Raw genomic sequence first — 12,951 nt, 5'->3', positions numbered from 1 at the left:
AGACAAGTGCTAATGTTAGCTTTTTAGCAAAGATTTAACACAGGATAGTTTCTTCGATCCAAAAACAGAAATATGTGTAATACATATTATGAATAACAATATGTTTAGGATCATATCATGGGCTACTTCGAAAGTTTGAATTAAGGCAGGTTGAAGCCAAAGCATTTAAAGCTGGGCTGTGGACACAATTGTGACATTAGTTAGCAACAGTATTTAGGCTAATGCTAAGAGAGAAAGTCACAATTAGCAGAAAAGAGCATACAATAAATGTTTGACTTAGTGGCCAATAACTTTTTTTTTTTAAGTGGATGCAACATTTTCACATTTCCACAAAGGGCTTATTATTCACTGCATTAACATTTTAAGATATCACACTTCACAAATATTTCTTAGTAAATGGATGCTTAAAGCAAAAAGACAGAACAGCATACTGTTTACACAAAACAGGAGACTGAATGACATGCAGCTGGATTCCTAATTTCATTCATAAGATAATCTTGAATAGTTTAATCTAAAATGTGACACTTATCATGGTAATTTAGATCCAGATTTAATCAGTATTCTCAATGCGATCAGTGTGCCCTTAAATGTACAGCTGTATGGTCCACCAGTCCTGTACATGGATAAGAACTGACATAGGCAATTATATTTAAGAGTGGTAATAGCCAAGATTTAAAAAACTAAACTACTCTTATTACACAGTGCTTAATCTTTACACTGGGATTCAGTTATGTGCCGACTTCACACAGGATCTTTTCTGTGTACAGGAACTGGTAAAAAAAATAAATAAAAAAAAAAATGTTGCAGTCAGATGAAGAGCTGGCCATGATAAAGTTTGATAAAGTTCCATTCGGAAAGATTCTTTCTTTTTTTTTTTTTTTGATAAAGCCAGTGTTCCACTCGAGCCAAATGAGAGGTTTTAATCCTGCAGACGCATCAGAGCTGGATTAATGTGACCTTTTTTTATGTGCTAAAATGTCACAGAAAACCTAACTGAACTAGAGGTAAACGAAAGAGGAAAAAAAGGAGGACAGCTATTTTTAACATCCCCTGTTAATCTGTTTTTAAAAGAAGAAGTCTTTATTTTACAAGTAGTTCCAGGTATTTCTGTCTGTGTCTCAAGGCTGATAAAACCACACCTTACAGCTTGTTTCCCCCCCAGTCCATGGCATCATATTACAGCTGCGTTTTGATTTACAGCACCATGTTGCATGCCAGCAACTGGATATCAACACACCATCCATTTTGAGCATGCACCATGGCTGATTCAGCAAAGAAATGGAAAAGGCTATTATTGGAGGAAGTGAGGACAATGATAGAAAGTGATTGAGCAAAAGATAAGACAAGTCAACAACTTCTTTGTTTATAAATTTAATGTTTATATTGTTAGCTAATTGTTTACATCTAAATGAATTCCTATTCAATAGCAATATGAGAAAACCACCAACCTTATGAATACACACAATAGATAGATCTACTGAGATGCGCAGTGAACTTAGACTGTTAAAAGGTGGTCTATGTATTTTTATGATAATCCAGTAAAGATGGCAGACGTTGTGTGCTATAAATTGCTATTGCTAACACATTTGTGGCTCAGTCATACTGGGGAAGTAACATGGTGTAGGTGTGAACCTATCTTCTGACTGTTTCTAAAAGATACACACTTTAACAAAATTCCAAATTCCCCTCTGGAACAAAAAAAGAGATTTAGCAGCATTCAGGTGCTAGCTTTCAGTTAGCTGCTTTTTACTTGGGAAAACATCCAGCTCGAGCATGAGCACTATTTGTTTTGGTCACATGGAATTAGTTAGATTTACAACACAATCTTCGACTGTCAGCATTAAAATAGGTGGAGGAGTGGCTAACGATTAAATTACCTAATAAATTACATTACAGATCCCAGGATGAGTCATAGCTTCATTAGTAACAACCATATTCTCCCTATGTTTTCATATCACAAGCTACAGGTACCATCTTCAGCAGTGTTGGAGGGAAAATGTATTCCTCAGATTCAGCTTGTCATAGTGTGTGTCTTTAAATCACTTCACTTTGTTCTCTATTTGGGTAAAATACATTATAAATAACAGGTGTGAACTACTTACCCCCTTTGAAAGAGATCCACATTGTGAAACTTGTGCAACTCAAGAGAAAACTCCAGTGTTCCCTGTACTTCAGACATGATATAATTCCACTCATCACCTGTGAAAAAAGAAAAAGACAAAATGCCAAGTGAATATGACAAATAAGGCAAATGATCTCCACAGTGAAAGTTAAGACAAATGATGACACTTCTAAAACTAGCTCCCTTTGTTATGTCTGCTGTCCATGGAGGTGATGACTCATACAGTCAGGAGAATGGGCAATGTGAGCCCAAAATAGACGATTTCCTTTGAATATGCTAATCATCTCTGCTCAGGTTGTTACTAGAAAAATGACCACTTTAAAATGAAACAATTTTTGAGGAAAATAACATGTTTTTGTCAGAGTGGGGTATGTTCACCAGGCTTAATGAAGAAGTCAGGCCTTTGCAAATGTGTCAATATTTTAGACTATTTTAGAATTATTGTTGCTTTCTTGCAACTTTAGGTCAGCAATTTTGTGTAATGATAAAAACGTGGTGCATAAAACACACAAACTACAGGTGAGTTACATGCACTTTGTTCCCATTGAGGAATGTGTTCAATGTTTGCTTTTTTTTTTTTTTTTTTTTTTTTGTCAACTGAATTCAGCTTGAATCTTGAGCAATCAGGTTTGGTTTCTCAGAATCAGAGAAAACCCACCTTAGAGCTACACATTAAGTTTTCACTAGTTTTTTATTTATGGACTTAGCCAAACTTCAGAGAATTTGGGGCTACAGAGTTATCTCTTTCAGACAAATGAAGGATGAAATGATAATTGACATTGTGGCTGGATGCATCACACTATTTAAAACTGTTGTCTAAATGAACCTGGGAACAACAGAAGCAACACACCATTTAAGTAACAGCAGTTACAGCTTAGGTCACTAACAATCTATATTTACAAACTCCACACTGTTTGTAACTATTAGACATGGACTTTACTTGCTCCAGTGTTAAGAGAAGGTGCACTTAAAGCTTAGCTTCCTGTAGCTGAAAGGAGATAAAAGACCATGTTTACAGTAACATGTATCAAATAACCCTCCATTGAATGCTTTGAAATATAATCCTCATATGCTCAGTGTGGGAGTTAGTGTTCCTGTGAGTGCTGTAAAACTGATAGAGCTGTAACTTGGAAGAAAGATCCACACAAAAGAGGCTGAATCTGGCTTTGCTGGCCTAAAAATCAGATATTGCTTCAGCAAACTTTCCTAAACCAGTAAGGATTTATCCAGACATGCTGGTTGTATTGGCCCCAGACCAGTCTTCTTCTCTGAATCCTTTTACACCAAACCAGGCAGCAGTAGGTCCGAAAAATTTTTATTATTGAAATTAAATATCAAGTTTTGCTTGATATTTGCTAAATGCATGTATGGTGGACTAATACATGTATACATGAAAAAACGCAAACTGCAGCTAACTAAATTCCCCTAATTTTGTGTATTGATTTTTTTTTTTAATTTTTATTATATGAATTTGTATTGTATCACAACACCATTTTAAATAGCCTAAGCAATGTTTGGAACATGGTGCAGCTGGAAGCTGTTTAAAGGGGGACCCCTTTTACTGCTGCGCCACTAAACATGCAGTTGTGTTTCTGAAGATGCTGAGCGGTGAAAATGGATGAAGAATGTTCAGAAAGTGAAGTTGTAGCAGACGATGAAGTTGAACATGATGACACATAAGAACATTTAAGATAAGGAGCCATATCTGTTGTCTGGAGATACATACAACAGCTTGTTACTAGCTTTGTACTAAAATAATGTTAACTCAGATTGGTGTTTACTGAATGTGTTTAAAAGAAGAAAGAGACATTTACTGAACACAGTGAGTTGTTTACATATAGTAAACATGCCACCGTTTTTTTTTTTTTTTTTTTGTTTTAACCTGTCCTGTCCAGCATCATAGCAAGCGAAATGATAGTCTGGTTACTGTGTTGAGCTAAACAAATTTGCTCTGCCAAGGGAAGGTTTATGGAAATAAGGCTCCTCTTGATAATCTGATTCACTTATTTATTTACTGTTGTTTATTTACTTTGAATTATGGAACCTATGTAAGCTTGCTGGACCAGACCGGATGGGACAGAAAAAGAAGGAAGACAGCAAAAGGCAAAGCAGAAAGAAGAACAAGGAAACAAAAATACAACAAATAGAAGGCAATGATCCTTCAATCCAAGCTATCACCAGACAACAACATGCTACACTTGAACAGAAACACACCAGAAAATTCCCCCCTGCTTTTACAGAAAAAACAGAGCTGACAACAATCCAGTTCTTAAAAAAAAAAAAAAAAACATATCACAAATGTATCACAACAACAATTGAAGTACCAGATACACACTCAAAGAGAAAAAACAAAAATATCTCTTAATGTATAGACCCACTGGACAACTCAGTGACTGTCATCATGCAGAGGATAGGGAGTGATCAGTGATGAGGAGTGGTGAGTGAGAACAAGCAAATACGACCACACCTTCACAGAAGCTAGAGGCAGGCTAGGGCAGCCCAGAGACCAGGGTCCTTAGCAGCAATCCCAGAGCACAAACCCAAGCTACCCCACACTGAAGACAACCCCAGTCCCACCCAGAGGGTGGCAGAGGAGAGTTCCAGCCAGGGCCACGGTCACGGGGCACAGGCCCTGGAGGGCCAGGATTGGCAGCTATCAACCCCACCAGGCACCGGCCATCCAGGGCAGCCTGAGTGAAGGTCCCAGGGCCTCAAGAGCCCCCCCCCCCCCCCCCCCCCCCCAGTGATGGTCAGTTTGGTCAGTGATGCAATAGATCTCAAAAGCCCAATACTTACAAGGTAATGGGGTTAGGTTGCCACCTAAGACATGGAGGTTGACATACATACATAATAGATTCCTGGCCTGTGTTTGAATACTGAGACAAACATAGTAGGCTAATATGTTGCCATGCTAAACCCACAGTTTGAGTTAAATATTCACAGAAACTTCCTGATTGTTGTTGTTTTAATTGACATTGTTGAGGACCAGGTTGAAATGATCCTCTCGGTACATACATAGCCATTAATTATGCAGCAGTAACTAGCTTGTAGATCTGTTTGTTAATCTCTACAGTCTCCTATTTAGCTGTTAGCATGCTAATCTATTGTATTAGATGGTTCAACCTAAATAATCCGGCTGATGTGTCAAAATGATTTCACTTCTCTGCTTTTGAGCATTGTTAATTTTTCCATGCAGACCCCATCTGACATGCATGAGTCAAGCCCAACAAATATCTGCATAACCTGTAGCCCTACTGCTTCTTGCACACTTTTTAAATCTCTTGCTTTCCGATTTTCTCCTGCAGCAAATCATTAAAGACTAATCATTACAAAACAGCCATCTGCTGTCTGATTACTATTTAATGCAGGCTGCAACCCCCCCCCCCCCCACACACACACACACACACCCCACACACACCCCCTCTACACGCACACACACACACACACACACACAAACTAACACACACACAGACTAGGATTCTTGGAGGTCTAGGGGTTGCAGCTTCACTAATTCTGCAACCTTAGGGGAAAACTCCAGGCTGCCCTCCTCCCCTTCTAGCCACTCCTGTCGGTGTCAGCTCAGCTGGGAGCACTGAGTGATATCTCCTGTCTCGATTTGGTGGTGGAGGAAAAGTCAACATGTTTACAGAGGCGAGTGTGGAAGGGAGAGCTATTTTACAGGCTTCATGAGCTGAGGTGTCGTCGTAACACAAAGAGACAGCGACTGTCACGGCTCAAAGCTGTTGTACGTGTGCTTAGCTCAAACGGGCCGGAAATTAATCTCAGGCATTATTCCATTCATTAACTCCCTCTGCAGCGCATATTGACAGACAAAGGGCCACCACTGAAAATAGCATGTGTGACGAGGAACTATGAGGACACACTGCACCTCATTTAAGCAAGAGTTCTGAGAGTCAAATAAAAATGGCCGTAACAATATTCATTTTGAGAATGGGTCGAGAGTCCTTTTCAGAAACCCACTGAGTCAGCCCAGTAATCATGTGATGGACTAATCTGGTACTTTCCAAACTCCCTTGTGATGCTGTATTAGGTTCTTTGTTGTTAAGTTGTGATGCCAAATCCCTGCAAGTAGGAAAAAATAGAGAAATATGGAGTGGCCTGAGTTGTGGAGTTGGAGTCAGAGAATGAATGGGAGAGTGTGTATAGCCTAATGAGGCCGGTATCCTTACAGTTTCTAAATGAGATTATCATCTTCAAAGGGTCTAAAAAAAAGGCAGAAACATTTTTTAAAAAATCATCACCTAAGAGGACTTGTTGTCTTTGGAGAGATGCATGTGATCACAAACACACACTGTTTGTTTTCACAAGTCTGAGTCATGGCAGAACTATCTGTATGAAAATCACATGCCTGCTGTTTGTGCATATATGTGTATGAGCTGTGCAGCTTCCTTCCAACAGCTGGATATGAATATGGAATAATTTGTGAATAACTTACAGTGCTGTGCAAAAGTCTTGAGCAACCCTTCATTTCTTTATATTTTGCTTTCAAGCATTCAGACTTTCATGTGATCTAAAGGGGTCTTGAGCAACAGTTCAGGCTCTCCAAATCTCTTCTTTAGACATGATGGCTTTTTTTTACTTATAGTCAGTCCTGTCCTAGCTAAACATTTTCAGTGAAACATGCTTTTATTTGTTTTTGTTTTTTTAAGGAACCTAAGAACCTATTTCAAATTGTTAATACCAGCCTGTCACAAGGACATTCTTTAGTTGCCAAAAATAACACAGTTTTACAGATATTGAATAGTACTTTGTATCAACAAGGTGATTCCCAAAGAGTTATTAGCTAAAACCTTAGAACACCCCACATGGTGTGAAATGTGTCCTTAAAAGTTTGAGGAACCTGGACAAATGAAGGACAAAAGAAGTGGCAGATCTAAAACTATCAGCAGATGAACAATATGGTAAATGGTCTGTATTTATATAGCGCTTTTACTGTACCTGGGATGACACCCAAAGCGATTTACATTTACATCACATTCACCCATTCACATACTGATGGCGGAAGCTGCCATGCAAGGCGTTAACCACGACCCATCAGGAGCAATTTGGGGTTTGATGTCTTACTCAGGGACACCTCGACATGAGCTCGACAGGATAAAACTGGCAACCATCAGGCTACAAGACGACGGCTCTATCTTGCCGAGCCACGCCGCCCCTATGAGAAAGTGATGTCCTTGAAGCTTTTTTAAACACCAAACCAATTTGAAGAATCAGTGTTAGCATGAAGCCACTCTTGGGTGCCCTGTTGTTGCTAGTGCTGGACAAACTAAATAGCATTCAAACACACCAGAAAGACCCATTTGAACTATCAACAAAGATGTAAAATCCAAGAAAACACACATTAAGGGGGCAGTAGTACATTTTACAGTATTGGACAGTAAAGGAATTAAAAGAAAATGTAAACACAGCACCACATGCTATGTATTTACTAGCAATGTCATTTAGAGCTGGTCACACTTGAGTCGTGATTACCAGTCGATCTCAATTTCTACACTAAACGCAACCTTGTTATTCTGAAGAGGTGCTTTTTTGGGCTGAGAAGAAGACGACAAATGAGAAAAACTTTTGTGTGTCATACTAAGTTAGCCATTTGCTCTTAGTCGTCACTGCTGCCTAGCTTCCAACACTTAACAACCAATCAGAGTGAGCGCTCTCACTGACAGCTCTGATGATGCTACAGGTTGAATCGAACAAAAAAGGTGCAACTGGAGTCAGACAATGTGACAGGAAATGGAAGGGTAGTTGTATATAACAGTGTCAAAGGGGGGCCAGTGCTCAAAGCCATTTTTAAGGAAGGGACACAGGCAGAAAAGGTTGAAGTATGCCAAATGACACAAGAACCGGACTGACAATTTATGATAACAAGTCTGATGGGAGTGATGAATCCTCCCCAGAGCCCAGATCTCAGCATCATTGAAGCTGTGTGGGATCATCTTGACAGAGAACAGCACAAAATGAGAAAACGAGCTTTGGAAAGTCTTTCAAGAAGCCTCGAGAACTATTTCTCAAGACTACTTAGAAATAACCAGAAGCTTGTCTAAAAGGCTTCACACTTGCAGAACAAAGGTGCTAAATTGGAAGACTTGCTAAAATTGTACAGTCAGTCTTTTATATTGTTTTTGTACAATTCAATCAATTGCTGCAACTATTTCCTGTCGATATAAACAAATGAAGGGAAGCTGAAGACTTAGTTCTGAAATCTATGTTAGAAGCTTTAAGACGAATATATTCAATTGTGGTTCTGTAATGAAGTGTTCCCACTGGACGGTCACATGAGTGTCTGAACTCGTGCAGCAGGAAAGGCTTTAATAAGAATCTGTTTGAGCTTCATCATGATCACGACTCGGGAACTTTGCTTTTTATTTGTCAGCATGTAGGACTGTTTCAGACTGCAGCATTCAGTGAGAAAGTGAGGTGGAACAACACACACTATGGTGAGAAGCAGCTTTGACAAACTGCTTCTAAAAAGCTGCAGCAAACTACAGTCGTTTTCCCTAATCTAAATCAGTTCTGGTTTATTTTTTTATGCTTAACACAATTCATTACTGTGTTGTGCTAAAGGGTTGACATAATTTAAATTTCCCTCACTGGGTTATTAACTTGGGATCTTGTGCACACACATCCACAGACAATAGGTCAGACAAAGACCCTTCACAGCTGTAGAGGAAGAACATGAGAAGTCTAAATGAAATGATACTTCATGTTTCATGTGAGATCCATCCCCAGCCCAAATGTAAGACAAGCAGCTTCCCAATCCCTTCATGTTCCGCACACATGCAGACAACATCCCGGCGCAGCGGGAGAAGGGTGCCGCACGCACAATAAAACAGCCTCACCTTAGCAGTGATGTGGTGTAATATCCGCACAGGGTTCGGGATCCAGCCTTTACTCAATGAGTCGCTGTTTGTGGATGGATGCGCGTCTCTCAATGTTTATATCGCCGCTTCTCCTGCTGCTGCTGCTGTTGCCATGGTTATTCATCCAGACCCTGTATGTTCTGCAGTCCCCCCTCCTCTCTCTTCCCTCTCTCTACTCCCTCTCTTGCGCGCGCTCTCTTTCTCTATGTGTGGATTTCAATTTGCCAAAGTGTCTCGCGTCTCGTCAGCATGTCTCTTTATTGTCCGCATGCAACCCGCGTTTGTACCACAACACACAATAGTTTTTAAAGAGGGAATATCAGCAGTCAGAGCACAGTCTCTGTGTCTATGTGCACGCGCGTGTGTGCCCTGCTGCACTGTTGTGTGCGCTCGAAAGGTTGACGTGACGTCAGAGCCTGCCCCCTAAAAGCTGAAGTGAACCGTGCACGCGAAAATGACAATGCTAAAAACAATGGATGAGTGTTATGCAAACAACGTAATAACGAACTCATGAGGGTCACGTGACTGGGGAGGGGGTTACAGCCCTATATAAAAAAAAATAAAGCATCCTCTTATCAGTTTTTTGTATGAGGACATAATAATAATAATTCAAAAATAAATATTCTCTGGTCCTTTCCAGGTCATAAAATTAAGAAAACAATATCTCTGATTAACAATATAACATATTACACCAAAATCCACAAGGAAGGTCCACCCTCACAGCCCCTATTAAAATTTGGAGGTATCAGCCTGGTTCCGCTAATATACTATACAATTAATTGTTTCCTTGATACTTGATAAAAGCAGACGTTTTCTCACTTTGCTGCTTTAGAGCATTTAGGTACAACAATGCAAAGGAGGAAAGACATCAGCAATTATCTTAGAGAAGCAACTGTTTCTGTCAATAAACCTGGAAAGGGCAATGAGACTACGTCTAAACTATTTGGAATCCATCATTCTACAGAGAGAAAGATCATTCACAAGTTCAAAACATTCAAGACAGCTGCTAATCTTCTGAGGAGTGGACAGCTCAACAAGATCATCCCAAGGTGAGGTAGTGAAAAGTAGTGAGAAAATTCAGGAAAAAAACAACAAGATCTACATCTCAGACTCTCCAGGCTTCAGTTAGCATGTTAAATGTAAAAATTCTTGACAGTAAATTAGAAAAAGATTGAGGTGCTGGTGGTGCTGATTGATGGCTCATGCTGCTCACCTGACTGCTGACTGCTTCCTCTTTGGGGTCAGCTCTTCAGCCAGTACCAGTTTATTTACTTTCCTCTGGTACTGCATGGCCAAATCTATAGAGTTAAAGCATCTGAAAGACAGTTTTTGTAGTTGATCTTGTTTGTCCACCTTTGACTGTTTCAGATTTTAAGTTTGGTGTTTTGGATCCTTCTCATTTGGATATTTGTACTTCTTTAAGTTATTGAAAATCAACTACCATCATCATCCATCTTCTTATCGCTCTCCACTGCCACCTGCCTGGAAGGTTTTAATTCATGCACCTCAGGAAACCCCTCTCAATCTCTGGCAGAATCTCCTTCTTCCTGTGAGAGTGTACACAGCCCCGGTAACTTTATCTCTATTTACTCAATAAATCCCTCTTAATTTGACATCTGACTTTTTTTTTTTTCCTGTTTTTTGGTCCTGCCTCCTAAACCAAATGACAACAGAAGGATTGCAGGAGGCAGATTTACAAAGTTTAATCTAAACAAACCAGAAGACTTATGGAACTTTCTGGTTTTGGTCCTTTGGACAGATAAGATCAAAGCAGAGATGTTTAAGTCAGAATGGAGTGTTGATTATTTGGGCTTGTTCTGCAGCCACAGGACCTGGACACATTTCAGTCAGTGAACCATGAACTTCTTTGTACACCAAAGAGACAAATGTGAGGCTATCTGTCTGACAACTAAGATTAGTTAATACTGGGTCGTTCAGTGGGACAATGATCCCAAACACAGCAGAAAATGTATAATAGAATAACTGAAATAACAAAAAGTAAAAGAGACAAAGTGTTGCAATGGTCCAGCCAAAGTCCAGACCTCAACCTGACAGCAATGTTGTGGAAGGACCTGAAATTATTATGCAAACCTCAATTAACTGAAGCAATGCTATAAAGAAGACCTGACCAACATTTCTTCACAACGAGAGAGACTGATAACCTCATAAAGAAATGGATTAGTTTATGTCATTGCTACTGAGAGTTTTGATCTGTGCTTTTGGGTTATTAGGAGTATTTAGATTTTCACACACTGTCTCTGCATTTTGGCTGAATATGTGTGAAATAAACAATAACATGGTGTTATATGACTAATTTCAAGACCCTTTATCATTATAATGTACTTATGTTTGAAAAAAACAGATTTGAGAGAGCATACTTTCCTCGTTATATGACCGTAAATATCAAAGCTTCTCATTGTGAACCTGACTGGATGTCTTGGTTCTTATCAGCCACATCGGTACTGATAAAAATTTAATGTCAATTAAACTTTTATTATAAATAGTTTTTACACAAGTTCTGTTAAATATTGTATGTAAATAAAAGTCCCACAGCCCCTTCCATGCCCAAAGGGCAGCCAAGTGGCTTGGTAAGTTTGAAGCTAATATCCTAACTTAGGTATGAACAGACACTAATGTTCTGTAAATGAGGCAGTTACTCACACAAAACTGAAAGGGAACTAACGTTGTTTTGCCTTTACCTTTGCCATTGTTAAATTCAACCTACAGCCTTTTGGCTGTCCTCTGGGCATGATGGTAGTAAGAAACCCTTTGTTTTCTAGTGTTAACTTAAACTTAAAATTTTAATAATTTCCTCTATATTTATATAGAAAACAATAATAAATATTTTTCTTGTGTCCTGGCACATTTTCAGTCTCTCTTTTATGTATTTATTTATTTTTTTTTTTTTTTGCAACCTTTTTTTTTTCCTTTTTTTTTTTTTTACCAGTTCAGTCCCATTGACATTACAAAATCTCATTTGGCCAAGACAGCAGCAGTCCAAATTCCATTACTGGCAGTAATGATTAAAACAAACAATATCAAACATACAGTATAAAACATATGAAATATAAATCTGAAGGGCAAATTTTTCGCTGCTTTGTGCTTGCTTGTAACTATTCTGTGTCTTTTGTGACCACATTGTACTTGATTTTAGTGATTTAACTCAGTTTGTTGACTTTGTGTCTAAAACAGTTTATTTTACATCTCTTGTCAGTTTTCACTGTCTCACTGTACTTATGTTTGTTTCTTTTTATTATTGTTTGTCCTATTTTTTTTTATTTAAATCTGATTATTTTGTAACAGCTTGCTTTTTTGCACAAATTTTATTTAAGTTAGTCACATTGTTTATGTTTGCATGTTCACTTTAATCAGTTTGTGCCTTGTATAATGTTGCTGTTAATTTTTCTGGTATTGTAATGTATTTTGGTAGAAATTTATGTGTCTCTCATTTTCTTACGTGTCTCAATTTGATTGTTTTGTGTCTCCCTCTGGAATATGTCTTATTTCTGGGATGCAACCTGAATCCTTGGTTTCTAGGCCAGTCTGATAACAGCCATATTCATACAGATTGCAAATACTTGCCAAGTTTATTTTTGCTCTGTCATTGAGCTGCCAGCTTTAAATGTCAAAGCCAATGCTAAAACAATTCGTCCTGCTAAAAAAAAAAAAAAAAGAAAAGGCACATTTAAAGATCAAATTCACAAAAAGCAGGTGGACAGAATCAAAATAAAATAAAAATAGGTGCATCTTCTTTATTTTCAGTGACAGAAAGAAACAGCCTTTAAAACTGCTTGTACATGACTTATTTCAGCCAGTTAATGATTCTTGCACAGTTTCACGCACCAATCTACACATGGATAAGATCACACAAAGCTATCAAAGAACATTTAATGTAATGTCAATGACTGAGTATAAAATACTCCAGAAATCACATGATGTTAGACCCAATTT

At 38.6% G+C, this 12,951-nt stretch overlaps 1 protein-coding gene across 1 annotated transcript in view; it reads right to left on the bottom strand.

Annotated features, from left to right (window-relative positions):
* Nucleotides 1–9,288, bottom strand: part of fam135b (family with sequence similarity 135 member B) — a 66,162-nt gene extending 56,874 nt beyond the window's left edge. The window contains exons 1-2 of the mRNA XM_041966906.1: nucleotides 8,980–9,288; nucleotides 2,103–2,199 (exon numbers count right to left, since the gene is read on the bottom strand). Coding sequence (XP_041822840.1) covers nucleotides 2,103–2,179 — 77 coding nt within the window. The 5' untranslated portion in view covers nucleotides 2,180–2,199; nucleotides 8,980–9,288. The remainder of the gene's footprint in view (nucleotides 1–2,102; nucleotides 2,200–8,979) is intronic.
* Between the last annotated feature and the right edge of the window lie 3,663 nt (nucleotides 9,289–12,951).

The sequence above is a fragment of the Melanotaenia boesemani genome, chromosome 17, assembly GCF_017639745.1.
Source record: "Melanotaenia boesemani isolate fMelBoe1 chromosome 17, fMelBoe1.pri, whole genome shotgun sequence".
Classification (NCBI taxonomy): domain Eukaryota; kingdom Metazoa; phylum Chordata; class Actinopteri; order Atheriniformes; family Melanotaeniidae; genus Melanotaenia; species Melanotaenia boesemani.
Note: the sequence above shows the minus strand (reverse complement) of the source record. Positions and strands in the feature narration are given on the sequence as shown.